Genomic DNA, 15,700 nt, shown 5'->3' with positions numbered 1-15,700 from the left:
TGACATTTTTTATCGTTAAAAAAACTATTTTTACTGTTATTTTTATCGCGTTAAATAAATATTTTTGTGATTAAAATTTCACATTAGCAAAAAATCATAATCCATAAATGAAATATTATATAACTCATAAACAAAATATTAATATAATATATAATTTTTCACAACTAGAAAATGGATTAATACAGACAGATTTACAGACGGATTTAGTCTTTATTACAGACAGATTTTTGGTTACCGACGAAATTACCGATGGATTTTGTCCCTCTGTAAAAGCCCCGTCGGAAATTATTTACCGACGGATTTTTTTCCGTCAGAAAATTACAGACGGATTTTTAGCAATTACCGACGGATTTTTCCTCTGTAAATTTTCTATCCATTTTCCAAAGGCGACGAACTTTCCGACAGATTTTCCGTCTGTAATTACAGACGGATTTTCAGACAGATTTTTCGTCTGTAATTACAGACGGATTTTCAGACGGATTTTCCGTCTGTAATTACAGACGGATTTTCCGACAGATTTTCCGTCTGTAATTTGAACTTTGGAAAATCATCCTGTTCTGATTACAGACAGAAAATCCGTCTGTAATTCCGTCAGTAAGATAAAATAGAATTTTTTTTTAGATTCCTCTCACTATTTAATTCAAGAACCAATCAGTGGCTTGTAATTGTCATTCTAAAATAGAAGAAAGATCAGTAAGTTGACGAGCTTTATTTTCAATGTATGTTTCAAATTATTCAGTATCACTAGAAAGAGTTTTATCCAACTAATATCATTAACTAAAGTTTGTATGGATAATTCATAGAAATAAAAAATAAAAAGAGAAAATTAATAGTTAAAAGAAGCAGAGATGAATGAAAGAGTTTGAAGTACCTTCCAACATCACCAGGCTTGACCAAACTAGAATTAACCCTAAGACATGGAACAGAAGCAACAGTCTTAATCATTTTAGGAGCCTCTGTAAAAATAATAGGTGAACCTATCTCTAGCTTTGGACCCTTTGCTTGTAGTTCTATGTTATCTTCTGAAGATTTAGTAGTAGTAGCAAATGAATAAGGTAAAGCCATGATTAGTTTATGTAGAGTTATCTTTATTTTCTTCTAAGAACAAAAGGAGTAATTGAAGGGCAGGACAATCTGTTTGGGAGCAAATTAGATATTTGTATGGTTCATATTTGAGAAGGCCACTCAAAAGATAACATAAAAGAATAAAATATTGAAAAATATTATTACTCTTTTTTTATATGATAACAGATTCCAATGTATGTCTGCATAAAGTACAGACCAAACACCTGCAGAGGAGAGTAATCCCTTAAGTTCGATGTCCAGTAGTACTAAGGAAAGTAAGGCACACGGAACCTTTTAATTTCCCATTTTTACCTTGTAGACCAAGTTATCAGCTCGTGTTTCCAGGTTTTCATTGTGTTCAAACATGATAAGTTTAACAGAAACCTTTTAAGTACACTTACCATTATGCATTTGGTTCCACTTGACTTTAAAAGCTGAAGAGGAACAAGAGTAGCAGGTTCTAGAGCCTGAAATAGAAAAACAGATACTAGAAAAACAGGTTCTAGAGCCTGAATTCGGAAGAACAAACAAATACTGATAGCGCTGTTTCTGCCTCATCAAGAGTGGAGTTTGGTTTCCCTGTTCAAGCAACATTTTGGGCTCTGGAAAGAACAAAGGTTAACTAATAGTTCACGAATAAATTTATAACAAAAAAAATAAAGCAATTGTGTACAAAGAACTAAAACTTGAACAATTAAAATGCAGATATATATCACAATTAACATGCCAAAGACAAGGAACAAACTAACCAGGAGTGGCACCAGCAGGTACACAAGGCTCATTTTGAATTGAAGAATGCCAACTTTGAATCTCAGATTTAGCAGCCTCAAGTTCATTCTGGAAAATTCACTGATCAAGTCAATAGTTATAAATGAAGCCTTGTCATTGATAACCAATCATGAATTCATCTCTTAAATTACATGAAATGTAGCTAAAGTCCACTTTTAACATGATGACAGATAGTAAATAAATAAAATAGTAAAAAAACATAATAATAAATATTTAGACAATAACATGTGCACAAGAAAGATAATGGTAGCAGAAGGGGCAAATTCCAATAATGGAAGAAAACGTACTTGGCACGTTGCAAGTGTATCTTTACAGTTCTGAAGGCTGTCAATAACAAGATTCGAAAGAATGAAAGGAAAATGAAGGGTTAGGCACAAACTAATGCTGGGAAATTTTTGAATGCCCTTTCCTCACCTGCAGCCAATAATAGAAGCTTTAATTTTGCATCTTATCTTTGCTTACTAATACAGTAACAGAGGAAAGAGCAGCAAGGGGAATTTACCAATACACGATTTTCAAGCATCCTGTAACAGTAGAGAGAAAAATTGTTTTAAAATTAAGATATGATAATAGAAAGCACTCTATGACAAATTCTTTTGAAACAGCCATGAGAAGAGTACCAAGAGTAGCAACACAACCATAACCACACATGATTGATTATGAATGTGACAATAAAGTAAGCAAGTTCTTTAAATTTTTCTTATAGTCAAAGAGGGAACAACAGAGAACAATCACTTCATCGAGGACACATACCAGGATGTACCCCCACTAATTGTAATAAAATCAAACAGCTAATGCTATGTGAACTCCAGCAAGCAATTGGTTTTATTGTTTTTCAGCGTTGACTTCAAGGCTCATTTATACCCGTCAAACAAATTACTGGCAAGTTCGACAACTAAAATACCTGCAAAGAAATGCGTCTTTCAACGTTTTGAGTTCCCACGGAAAGGAAAAAGAAAAAAAACACTCATCACCAAGGCTAACATTTGCGATTATAATATAACAAGTGTCCCTATTTTTTTTTTTCAAAATAAAGAAAGAACTGTCTTCCCACTTCTTTATATTTGTTCAGGTTACTAATCCAACTCCACTTCTCAAATAATCAACTTCACTGAAAATATATCATGTAATCACTTGTAAACACATGCCAATAGACCAAGGCCGCAGCCAGCAACCGCATCTTGTAGTCGTTACATTGGAAGGTTCTGGGATGAAAATTTCTATTTTAGGGTACATTGCATATTTGAAATTTTTGAGATGCCATCCACAAGCTAGAAATTGTTTTAAAGAGTATGCCAGAAAGTTAATTTTCCGAGTATATAGCTTAATTAGGAGGCTGGCAAGAGAACCAAAATTTTAGATAGAAACAGACATACTTCACAAACCCATTATAATTTTTTGGTAAAATATATAACAAGCATGAAATGCAGACCGTTTAAATGAGACAGTGAAAGCTAATCAGCAAACCGCGATCAATCGTCGTCCTCGAGAACACTTCGACGCCTCTGTATCTGAAAAATTAGTAACATAAATGGCACCGTAAATACATGGACTTGTGGAGAATTGAACAACATAACCAATATCATACAACTTACTGTAACTTTGGTCTGCCTTGTTGTTTGGTTGTTTATCTGCTCCAGCAGTGTTATGAGTTTTTCTTCAGAAACCTAAACATGCAATTGAGTAGATGAGGTTTGTTAGATACACTAATAGTTCCTCTGGAAAACTTCAATTTTCCACTTCTAACCTTCATTATGTATAAAGTGTAGAGGGAGGATAGGAAGAAGAGAAACGGCCCCGGGGGGGGGCACCATAAAATGGGAAAACAATTTATAACCAGAATACTACATATCATAACCATATTTTCACAAATGGAACTCACACCATCACACAGCATTGTAGGGGAACAAAGAAGCCAACCCAAAACTACACAATCGGTTCATACAATACAAGCAATCATGAGAAACCAACTTCCTTGCATACAGAATAAAGAAACAGTGACTAACTACTCTCAACCAAACACTCATGGTCTACAAACTTGCAGGTGAAACATCCTACCATCAAAATTCAATAATATAAATTCTCTGATTTTAAGCCAAGTTAGTGATTAACATAAACTGCAGCACTGATATGTTCACTCAATTAGATGCGAGTTAAACGAAATACGAGAACATTAAACCTATTATAAATATGAAAAGGCACAATATAGTAATATACCATTTCTCACATTAAGACATAGTGTGCAAGTATAAATTGAACAAATAAGTAGTACAACTGGAACTTTGCTGCCCAAATGACAATACATTAAAAGTTAATAGAGATTATTATAAATGTGACCATCATCAGAATATGCTAAGAATGAGAGGTAGTAGTAAGAGACAAGATATGTGACCATCATTTCACCAAAATGATGTACCCCCACTAATTGTAATAAAATCAGACCCAGTCTTGCTCCAAATGCCATTACCTCAGCAGCTAATACTATGTGAACTCCAGCAAGCAATTGGTTAACCATCTTTATACCACTAGAGAACAAAATACACCAAAATTATATCATTAGACATTCATTTGAAATAAAATTTACTATGTCCACTCAATTTTATTGTCAACTTGAATCACATTTATCATTGCATTACTTATCTCAAGCAGATAAAAAGCAGCACTAGCCAAAGGACAAAAATGGATAAAGACCCGCTGACTCATAATTAACTAAAAAAATACCATTGAAGAAGTGGTGTAGTGCGATTTCTCACTCTAATTGAAGAAGTCCATTGTAGATCCCAGGCATCGGTGAAGAATGCGAGACAACAGTAGGAATGATGATGGAGGTTCAAAGCAGAAGCAGAACCAGCTGAAGAAGCCTCCATTGAAGAAGACAAAGACTGTGGCTGCTTCTTCAACAACGCATCTCAGAGTGTCAGTTGAGAATGCGATCGCAGTTGAGGAGCAATGTAACTTCCCTTCCTTCCACCCATCTTCAGTACCATCATCACCATCCCTTCCACCTTTCTTCAGAGAAAACCTGCAAAATTCATCAAAATCAATATCAAACTATGAAAGTTAAAAACTATAGAAAGCAATGGCCTACCATGAATTTTAGGTCAAAAAAGCTTCGATTGTAGAAAATAATTCATCAAAATCAGAGTGAACCTGCAGATTCAAACAAACCACAAAAGCAAAGTATGATAAACCTAAGACTGGCACAGAAAATGGAGCCCTAAGATTTATCACGAAGAACAGAATCACAAAATTAGGATATATATACCTGAAATTTGAGATGGTTACGAGAAGAACTGAGAGAGCGAGTTGAGATTAGATAGAAGAGGAGCCAGAGGGAGCAGATGCGATGAGAGCAGCGGCAGAGAGAGCTCTGCGACGATGGGAGTAGATGCGACGAGAGCGGCAGAAGAGGGATCTCGTGCGACGCAAGGGATGATAGAGAGAGAGATTGTGCGACACAACGGTGACAGCGGCAACGGCGGCAGCGGCAGCGGCGGAAGAAGCAGAAGTAGCAGCCACGGAGAGATGAAGTAGCTCGTGCTACCGAGAGAAAAAGAGGCTCGTGTTTCATTTGGAAGAAGCTCGTGTCTCATTTAGGTTTAATTAAAAATTTCCAACGAAAACTTTTAAATTACAGACGGATTTTCCGTCTGTAATAATTTAATAAAACACAACGTTTTGTCTATTTAATTACAGACATATTTTCCGTCTGTAACTATTTCTCATAAAAAAAATTAATTTTACCGACAGAATTATCGACGGATTTTGTTTTCCGTCTGTAATTTATGCTAATTTATTTTTTTTGTTTTCCAACAAAAAAATCCCTCTAAAATTCCGTCTGTATTTCCGTGGGATAAAATCCGTCGGAAATATCCGTTTGTAATAACTAGTTTTCTAGTAGTGTTTTATTATTGAAAATCAAAAGTAATAACTCCTATACAAAATCTTATCTTACCAAAATACAAACATTGCAATAAATACTAATCAGTCAAATCTACCATCCAGTTTCCTAAACTATGTTAATATCTAATAATGTATTTAAACCATCTAATAAGTGCTGTTTTTACTACTTAGAATATGAATATACAAGACAAGTAGCTTAGCTAAGTGATGATGAATAAGATTTGGAGGCCAAAAGTTTCCTCCTTTTGTAATTAACTTTAAAACAAGCCTGCCTTAGTTTCTTGGTCTCTTGTGTGAGTTTCATCCCGAAAACTTGTTCCAACATCTTTGTTTCTTGCTCCAACACTCCAACTTCATTATCCAAACTCATCTCTTACAAAGATTTGTAGGAACCTCTCCTATCAAGAAATTTCTATCAAGCTGGCTGTTATAAATTGAAATTATTTATATGAAGCTCCAATAGTGATAATTAATATAATGTTAAGGCCATATCATAAGGACTACTACAACATATGTTTTTTGTACGGAAGCCTTTGTGTAAATGAACAAAACAAAAACAATATAAGAAAACTTACCCTTACAGCCAAACTCCGGCAACCCAAAGCAGCACGTGAACAAACTTTGATGGAGGATGCAAACGTGCACTCTTAGATGGATAATAATGAAAATTCCTATGTTAATTGTTCACTACCCTGCAATCTTTGTTCTCTTATCTTTTCTGAAAATCCATTCATTTTAGATGGAAGGGGTGGTTAGAAGGATATAATTTCTTGAAAAACAAAAGGATTTCCTTGGTCTGAAAGTGATTTCCAAGGACAATAACTTGGCATGGAGAGCATCCACATCTCTGGTGGAGGGGAATATATATGGCAGGAAGGATGATCAACAAGCCTTACTCAAAATAATAAGTGACAACAGTGAACCTCAATTATCTATGATCCCTATTATTGGCATGTGTGGAGTTGGTAAAACAAATCTTAAAATTATATATATGTATGAAGGAAGAAATAGACACCAACCTTTGATTAGCCTTTGATTATTTCCATCCGAACGTTTTCACCATTGTCTTCAACAGGTAGGTTTTCGACCTGTAACAGCTGAGCCACCAATGCCCTAAAAGGTCCATATACTACATTCTTCATTACCTTCTTCTGCTCCTCACTTGTCCTATCCTTGTGGCGATGCTCTCCACTTCCAAAACTGTTTGAATTGCGCAGATATCCCCACTCACCAATGGCATTCCCATTCTCGTCATTGTCTTCATCATCTTCATCAACAAAAAAAGTTTTTCGCTCGTCTTCTGCATCATCTGGTTCAAGAGGGAGCCAGAGAATTCCATTATTCTCAAAATCAACAGGTTCAGCATCAACAATAAAGTTAATAAATTACAAGTGTCACAATAGAATACTAATACACATACATTGGGGAACTTACAAACATGCCTTCTTTAAGCATAAGTTGCTTTACAATTTCTATAGCTTCTTCACTTGATATTTGCCAATTTAAACATATCTCAAGAGTTAACAAAACATAAAATGCATCATTTTTTTAGTCTTATTCCCAAATCAAACATATTGAATGCTCGTGTAACTTTTAAGGCAAATACTGCTAAAAGGTATTCATGAATCACAACATTTTATCAACTCTTGAATAAAGCTTACTTGAATGATTTCATCAAGAAGATAGACTTCCTATACACTAGGGACAAAGCCTGCACCACCCTGGATCTTGTGTGGACCTACTCATTAATAATGACAAATTACAAATCACTGGGTACTAAAAATAAAGTTGTGGACCTTAACCCTGAGGACTTCTAATAAATAATAATCTTTTTTTAAAAAAATACAAGAAAGTCATTATCACAAAAGAGGTTGTAACTCACCAGGTTTTCCTCCTGAAAGCACTGGACTTTCAGTTAGTTCCACACCAATCAACTACCAAAAGTCAAAAGAAAAATGATAACAAGAAAATAACACCATGATTATAGCAGAAATTATCTTCTGAAAATGTATCTAAAGAACAACTAACCTTTATGGTGGAATTCTTCTCTTTCAGATATTTTCTTACACCAGTGATGGTACCACCAGTACCTATCCCGCATACAAGCATGTTGACTTTTCCTTCTGAACCTTTTCATATCTCTGGGCCAGTAGTTTGATAATGTATCTATCACAAGAACAAAATTGGTCACCCAAAGTTGGCAAGAATCAGTTGTACTAAAATGTACTAAAAACAGAACAACGTCTCAAAATCTTTTGACTATAGTTGAATCACGAAAGACTAAAACTAGCACATTCTTCTAAAGTTGTGCATTGATGAATTCATATATCGACTCTTGTAAAGAATCTCATCTATCTATCGTAATCGAATAAACAAATTTCCTAAAACAAAAGCAGAAAAAAAGACTGTTGCAAGCGAATCTTAATAAACTTCTCCATCGCGGTCCTCTTTCGCCTTATCACATCGATTGGATTCTAAGCTTCATCTGTTTAATTAATGATTCACAGAAAACATAAAAGGAGATAAAATAAGAAATTAAAAATCACAATCAACATAACCGCAATAAGTGAAAGGCATGAAGAAGGAAGAATAGAAACAGAGAAATCAAAGTACGGAACCATTTTGCGACGAATCTCTGCCCGATGATGCCGTCGAACATTTTGGTAGATCTGATTTGCTGGTGTGACTCAGTGAGCAATCATTCCCTATTTTTTCCTACTAGATCATAAACTAGATCTAAAAGTATGAAGTGAGAGAAAAAATCAAAAGAAGAAAATGAAATAAATTACCTATTGGAAATGACAGAGAAGGCACAACCAAATCGCAGAGCTCATTGAAGGCAACATCAACAACATTGTTTGCAGCGGCAACGCAAGCGAGGAGATGAGCTGCAACGGGGGGCAGAAAAGAGATGAATGAGAGAGGTGAAAGATGAACAGCGACAATAGATTAGGGTTCATCATTCACATTACTCTCCACTTCTCAAATGCAACACTAATCACTTTCAGATCCATCACCTCCTCAGTTTAAAACACATAAAAAAGGAAAAAAAAAAGAAAATGACTATTAAAAGAATTGAACATTACGACAGACACTAAAACTGCCGAAATTAGCCAAGAAAATGGCAGTTTTATGGACATGCCATAATACTATTGCCATTTTAATCAAGATTTTTTGTAGTGAAGACTCATGAATATTCCAGAACACATAGGTTTCAATCACATCTATTCCTCCTTCTTTTGCCTTTTGAATTAGATCTTCCCTTAGATCTACACATGTGCATCACTACCGCATCATGTTTCTCCACTTGTCCTTCAAATCAACCATTTTCTTTTCTTACTTTTTAGCTACATTCTATTGGGCATGTTTTCTATTGAATCATTACACTGCAAAGATAAAGAAATAATTAAGATGCCAATGTAAAGATATAAATAAGTACAAACTGAATGCCTAAACCAAGAAACCCAAAGAGATTGTAAATGAACTGAATGCAATATGACAAGAAATTGTAAGGTAAAATTAATTAAAAAACTAGAAGAGGTAGCATGTAATCATACACAAAAACCAGAAAATTAATGCACTGGAAATTGGATGCAAAATTTTGTTCCTACTAGTTCCTAAAAATAAGATAGGAATAACTATGCTTCATTAATTGCTTTTCTTTTATCTCTTTTTGCTTTTGTGAGGATCACTTGTCTCCCAAACCTCATGTCATTCTTCTGAGCTTTATTATATTCTTTTTATCAAAATTAAACAACAAAACTTTATCAAAAACTTTTAAAGAATAGAAAGCAAGCTAGAAGGTAGCATTAGACATAGGGTTTGAATAATCTTTTTTGTTTCACCTATAAAAGAATAAATTTATTTAGGAAGTCAACAAATAGAAGTACAAAATATTGAACGAAAGAAAACTATTATAGAGTTTTACAACTATGTAATTCTACAAAAATATTAAAATATTATACAAACTGCAGGGATAAAACACATAGCTAACCTTAAAACTTCTTATGTCTTTAGTCTCCCCAGGTTCTGGACTCATAGTTGCATGCCTCAACTTTCCTTTTTCTATAAAGTGAATTTTTTCATAGGGAATAAATTTACAAGATAGAACTCATCAAATTGACAAAATACACATCAACTTGTGTTTTTCAAAAGTTGAACATGTCAACTACTCTACATCAAAATTGTAAGAAAATTTTAAATTTAAATACCTGCTGCACTAATTCTCCCACTTGATGCAAGGAATGGGCAAGAGCTGACTTTTCAACATTTGGAATTCCAATTAACATCACTATTGCAATATAATTAGCATGATTAGTTCCTCTCAATTCTCTCACTTGCCGCTGTATAAGGCCCAAAAGCTTTACAAAGGAAAAAGTCCAATTAGTAATTCATGAACAACTAGAAAATCAGTATCAATAAAATAAGAAGATCAATATAGATGTATCCAAATTATGCTCTATTTAGCACATTTCATGGTTGTCATATTTCTATTGTAGAATATGCACAAGATCCTTTTCCCTTTTCTTTTGTATATTTTAAGTTTTCATGAAAGAATTATTTTGTAAGTGCAGAAGAAACCAAAGATAACAAAGCAGGACATGGTATACTGCCTGCCAACAAGATGAGGTTGGGAGCAACCTTTAATGAACATATAGACAATGAAAGAAAAGATTTCAGCTAATTCAAGACAATTTCACCTTATATGACTTTCTATGATATCACTGATAAACCACTATTTTATGGTTTATCTTGTGCTCAATTGAGTGGATTTTATCAATCTTTCATACACTTATTCATATGATTTGCATGAGTTTACGTTTTTCTTCCTGATTTTGTGCTATGATTGAAAACATGCTTCTTTGGTCTTAACTTTGATATGTTTAATCTTCTCTTATTACCATTCGATGCCTTGATATGTGCGTTAAGTGATTTCAGAGATTACAGGGTAGGAATGACTTAGAGGATGGAAAGAAAGCATGCAAAAGTGGAAGGAATACAAGAAACTGAAGGAACTACTAAAGCTATCCAGCCTGACCTCCTGGTACTAAATTGACCATAACTTGAGCTATGGAGGTCCAAATGATGCGGTTCCAGTTGCGTCCGAAAGCTAACGTCCGGGGCTTCGCAACTATATATAATTTGCCATAGTTGCCCTGAAGCCAGGTGACGTAAACACGTGGATCACGCGAACGCGTGACCTGGCAGAAACGCAATCCACGCAAATGCGTGGACAACGCTTCCACGTCACCTTGCCGCGACCTGAACATAACAGAAATCACTGGGGGCGATTTTTGGGCTGTTTTTGACCTAGTTTTTGGCCCAGAAAACTCAGATTAGAGGCTATAAAGTGGGGGAATGCATCCATTCATGCAGATGTCTTCCATTATTCACTTTTCATTTTTTAGATGTAGTTTTAGAGAGAGAGAGGCTTTCTCCTCTCTCTTAGGATTTAGTTTTAGGATTTAGGATTATTTCTTCTTCATCACAGGTTCAATGTTCCTTTAATTTATTTTTCTACTTTTATTTTATTACTTTAATTGATATTTATCTTTTCAATTTAGCTTATAAACCTTTCCATGTTAGATTTGAATTTATGTTTAAACGTAATTTGAGGTATTTCAGATTTATGATTGCTTTATTCTATTTATGATGTTTTCAATTTAATTTAGATATTTTCTTCTTTTTGGTTTTGGTTAAGTAATTGGTAACACTTGAGTTGTCAAACTCAGCAGTGGTTGAAATTGGCAGATTACTAATTGATCTAGATCACTCTAAAGCTAGTCTTCCCACAGGGATCGACTAGAACTTGAGGATCAAACTAATTAGTCCACTTGACTTTCCTTTGCTTTAGTAAAGGTTAACTAAGTGGGATTAAAACTCAATTCTCATCACCATCGATAAGGATAACTAGGATAGGATTTCCAGTTCTAATACCTTGCCAAAAGATTTTATTATTATTGTTTTATTTTTCTTGTCAATTAAATTACCTGTTCCTTATTTTAAAAACCTCCAATTTACAAGACTCATAACCAATAATAAGAACACCTCCCTGCAATTCCTTGAGAAGATGACCCGAGGTTTAAATACTTCGGTATCAATTTCAAAGGAATTTGTTACTTGTGACAACCAAAACTTTTGCACGAAAGGATTCTCTGTTGGTTTAGAAACTGTACTTACAACGTGATAATATATTTGTGAATTTATTTACCGATAGAAAATCCAATCGTCAATCACCATTCAAATGGGTGAGTAAATTATTTCTAACGGTTGATATATCCACTAACAAGAAAGTGGAACAAATTCATATTCCCTACAAAATCAGTAGCTAACCGTCAGATGTTTCCATAGAGAATGCTGAGTTCTTAAGAATCCTAAATTGCCTTTTTCCATCTATGCTTGAGGCTCAGAAAATAGTGCTGATTGGTCATATTTTGATCTTGAACTAGAGGTATTGCTAGCCATTTACGGGTTAGCAAGGAATAGGCTGAGGAATTGAACATTGGGCAGTAGAAGCGGTGGGCTTTGTAAAGGATAGTTATATAAACAGGATTTGATCATGTGGAAAGTGATTTATTCCAAATGCATTTATTCAAATATGGAGTGTTCTTTACTAGGCTACATTTGAGACAAGGGATAGGGTGCAACTCGACACTGAGACAAACATACAAGTATTCTTCCTTCTAATATGTGCATTGAGAAAGTGTATTTCAGTCCCTTCATGTGTTTTGCTGTTTCTGTCTCTCTGACTCAGTGCTACCAAACATCTTTGCATACCAAAAATGGCATTTCTACGAGAATGTTAATAGGATTTCAAATAATTTGGTTGAGACTTTAATCACTCCACGCTTTCAAAATTAAAAAGTATAACAACTCTAGTAAATTCCTTAAAAATTTTTTCTACAAACAGAAAACATAAAGAAGATCTATGCAGTTCACAGTGCACGTAATACCCAGAGAGAAAACAAGTATCCACATGATTTTACTCAATCCTATAATTACGAAGAAATTCGATGAAGAACTTACTCAATTTCTTCTAATAATCCCCAATTTCTGACCTAAAAATAAATTGAACATGGAAAAAATTCAAAACCTGGCATTAAATAAAAAAAGTAGCAGAAGTTAGCATAGAACAATCAAAACCTGGAATTAAACAAAATAAGGTCAATGAGGAGAAGAAAAGCTCGAAGAACCGAAACTAATAGAATACCTCGCAGATCGCATCAATGGAAGCAAATATGCCATCGGAGGAGAAGCATTGATGGAGGTGACATCAACGGAGGGGGAGAATCGTTGATGGAGGAGAGATCGATGGAGGAGAAGCTCGCAGAGCAGCAGCGATATCATTTTCAAGTTCTGCCATACCAACACAACTCTTACATGCACAGACGCACTATACTACTCTCACTCTCATTTGCAATTAGACATGGATCAGAGAAGTCGAATTTTTTAAAACTAGTTTAAAACATAATGGTGGTCAAAACCGCCAGAATCATAAAAAAATTGCCGCTAACTAAAGTTGAATTGTGGCAGCCACATAAACCACCGTAATTCATAGATATTATGGCATTTTTATGAGAATGCGTTAATTTTAATGTCGTTTTATAACCTTTTTTGTAGTGTAATGTCTTGGGAAAGCCAAATGCCATCCTAGAACTTCCAACATATAATTAAAGCTTATAAACATAACTAAACCATGAGAAATGAAAATAAGCAACTAACTAAGGATCTTCAGTGTAACTAAAACTCCCCTTTCCAACTCCTCCGAACCTTACAACCGCCACTGGTAATTTGATATTGCAAACACAATTATGTCAAGCAAGGAAATCACAAAAAGGAAGCACATACAACAGTTAAACAAGTAGCAAGTAATGATGTAGTCAATTAGGCATTCCAAACAAATCATGCCAAATAAACATATAAATGTAAATGATGCATGCCTATCCTAGTGGCTGATGAGTCTCATCTGTCGGTTATCAAGCCAACCCAATGTGTCCGGTAGCTAATCCGGGCACAGCCTCTCTGTTGTGCCTTAATACCATTAGGGAGAATCCGTGACCTATCACCATTAGAGGGTATCTGTGCCCTATCACCGTTAGAGGGTATCTGTGCCCTGTCACCGTTAGAGGGTATCTGTGCCTGTCACCGTTAGAGGGTATCGGTGCCCTGTCACCCTTACAATGAGAGAAAAAATACAAGCATAATCACATCCAACATTTTTCATTCATGATTCATTTACTACATTAATTCATTCATTCATTCACTATCAATCTTTGATTATCAATTTCGTCATCATTCATAACTTCACCATCATTTTCGCACATTTTATTTTATCCAAAAATTCGTTCACAAAAGATTACAAGCCTAATTCTCTGTCTCTAGACTCAAAACGGAAGTATCCTACAGATTCAAACCCATTTGCAATAGTTTAGTTGAATAAAATAAAAAGAAAACAATTTTCTCTTGCAAAAACTAATTTCAAGTTTGAAAGCTCTGCACCAAGACAACAAGCTACCCTGTTCTTAGAAAATCCACCAAAAATCAGATTTCCACTTGATGTATCTGAAATTTTCCAGAAATAAACTAGACTTATAGAGCTTTAAATCAGTCAAAGTCTCTATAAAAAGCATTTTTTGCGAGAGAGTTATACTGATTACAAGTTTACTTTCAAAAACTGGTTTCGCTGTCAAAACAGCTAAGAGCTCTATTTTTAAAACAAGCACAACTCCTTCTAGAAAATTTATAATAGTCTAAACTTTAGATACAAACACGAAAATAGTCCAAGTCTAAATGTCGTTTTGGTCCCACTCAAAATTATGGTCAAGATTGGGAGATATAAGCTTGGAAAGTTGCTGGTTTGATTATGTAGCAGCAGAAAATCAGTTTTGAAGTAACAAACTTCAAAAATTTATATCTCCTAATCCAACCGTTAAACTTTAACCAAAATTTTCAAGATTTATCTACACATCACATAGACTTAGCAAAAATTAATTACATTTAATTGCAATGGTTAGATCATTCCCAAAATGCGTCCGAAGCTGCTGCCAGAAAATCAGATTATGCAGAATTTTGCCAAACCTCAACTTTCAAAACATTTCAATTCCAAATTCTTTTAAAACCAACTTCAAAACTTACCAAATTCAACATCAAGCCTTCTCAACTCATATTTTTTCAACTTTCTTATTCAATCCACAATCCACCAATCGACCACTTTTAACTAATCTCAATTGAATAACTCAATTTCAAACAATATACCATATCATATATCATTCCATATCTGAAGTTCTAACAATATCCAATTTCATCAACCACCAATGTATATAAATTAATATCGTCATATACAACCAACATGCATCATCAACAAAGACATCAATTCTACCCTCAAAAACCAATAACCACATAATCCATATAATCCATTATAACCAATCAACAACATCACAAATTCAATTCCTATCCTAGGGTCTCTAACCTAAGTTTTCACATTACATTACATTTTAGATACGAAAAACCGAAACCATACCTTGGTCCATTCCCGCTCAACCCGGAACAATTCTAATTTCACTTTTTCACAAGCTCTCAAGGCTTTGACTCCTCCAAGAACAGATTTTCAGCACTAAAAGCTTATTCCAAGCTTTCCAAGTCCTCAACCAAGTTCTAACATACATATACATACTACCTAAACCACAATATCACATTCAAACATAGAAACTCAATACCCAAATGCCTAAATTTAAGAATTTTACTAGGGTTTTAGATCTCTTACCTTACCCAAGGATCAAAGAGGTAAGACTAAGCCTTCCCTTCAAGCTATTTGGATCCTATAATATCAAAGAGCCCTAAATCTCAATACTTTATCCTAATATTTTCGAAATCAAGGGCTGAGAAACTGAAATCAATTTGTGGCTTACCTCTTGCACAACCTTATGGCTTTTTAGAGCTCGAC

General features: G+C 34.5%; 1 protein-coding gene, 1 long non-coding RNA gene and 1 pseudogene across 2 annotated transcripts; all 3 read right to left on the bottom strand.

The window, feature by feature from the left end:
* On the bottom strand, window positions 732–5,423 carry LOC107639349. The gene is made up of 11 exons (XM_021122457.1): window positions 5,120–5,423; window positions 4,761–4,876; window positions 4,608–4,705; window positions 4,247–4,379; window positions 3,371–3,521; window positions 2,142–2,245; window positions 1,815–1,902; window positions 1,591–1,667; window positions 1,467–1,532; window positions 872–1,098; window positions 732–744 (listed from the first exon to the last, which is right to left on the bottom strand). The coding sequence occupies exons 3-11, from the start codon at window positions 4,640–4,642 to the stop codon at window positions 732–734; spliced, it is 894 nt and encodes a 297-aa protein (XP_020978116.1). The 5' UTR covers window positions 4,643–4,705; window positions 4,761–4,876; window positions 5,120–5,423.
* Window positions 5,818–6,188, bottom strand: LOC110270661. The gene is made up of 2 exons (XR_002360302.1): window positions 6,022–6,188; window positions 5,818–5,952 (listed from the first exon to the last, which is right to left on the bottom strand). It is a non-coding gene; the product is annotated as an uncharacterized LOC110270661 (long non-coding RNA).
* On the bottom strand, window positions 6,895–8,916 carry LOC110271509 (annotated as a pseudogene).

The sequence above is a fragment of the Arachis ipaensis genome, chromosome B04, assembly GCF_000816755.2.
Source record: "Arachis ipaensis cultivar K30076 chromosome B04, Araip1.1, whole genome shotgun sequence".
NCBI lineage: Eukaryota > Viridiplantae > Streptophyta > Magnoliopsida > Fabales > Fabaceae > Arachis > Arachis ipaensis.
The sequence above is the reverse complement of the archived record's forward strand: the minus strand, read 5'-3'. Positions and strand labels throughout refer to the sequence as shown.

Coding starts and splice junctions, on each gene's coding strand:
- LOC107639349 (XM_021122457.1), bottom strand. CDS start 4,642: ATGCCTGGGATCTACAATGGACTTCTTCAATTAGA. Junction 2,246..3,370: donor GCCATTTATGTTACTAATTT/TTCAGATACAGA, acceptor GCATTCAAAAAT/TTCCCAGCATTAGTTTGTGC. Junction 1,903..2,141: donor ATACACTTGCAACGTGCCAA/GTACGTTTTCTT, acceptor TGAATTTTCCAG/AATGAACTTGAGGCTGCTAA.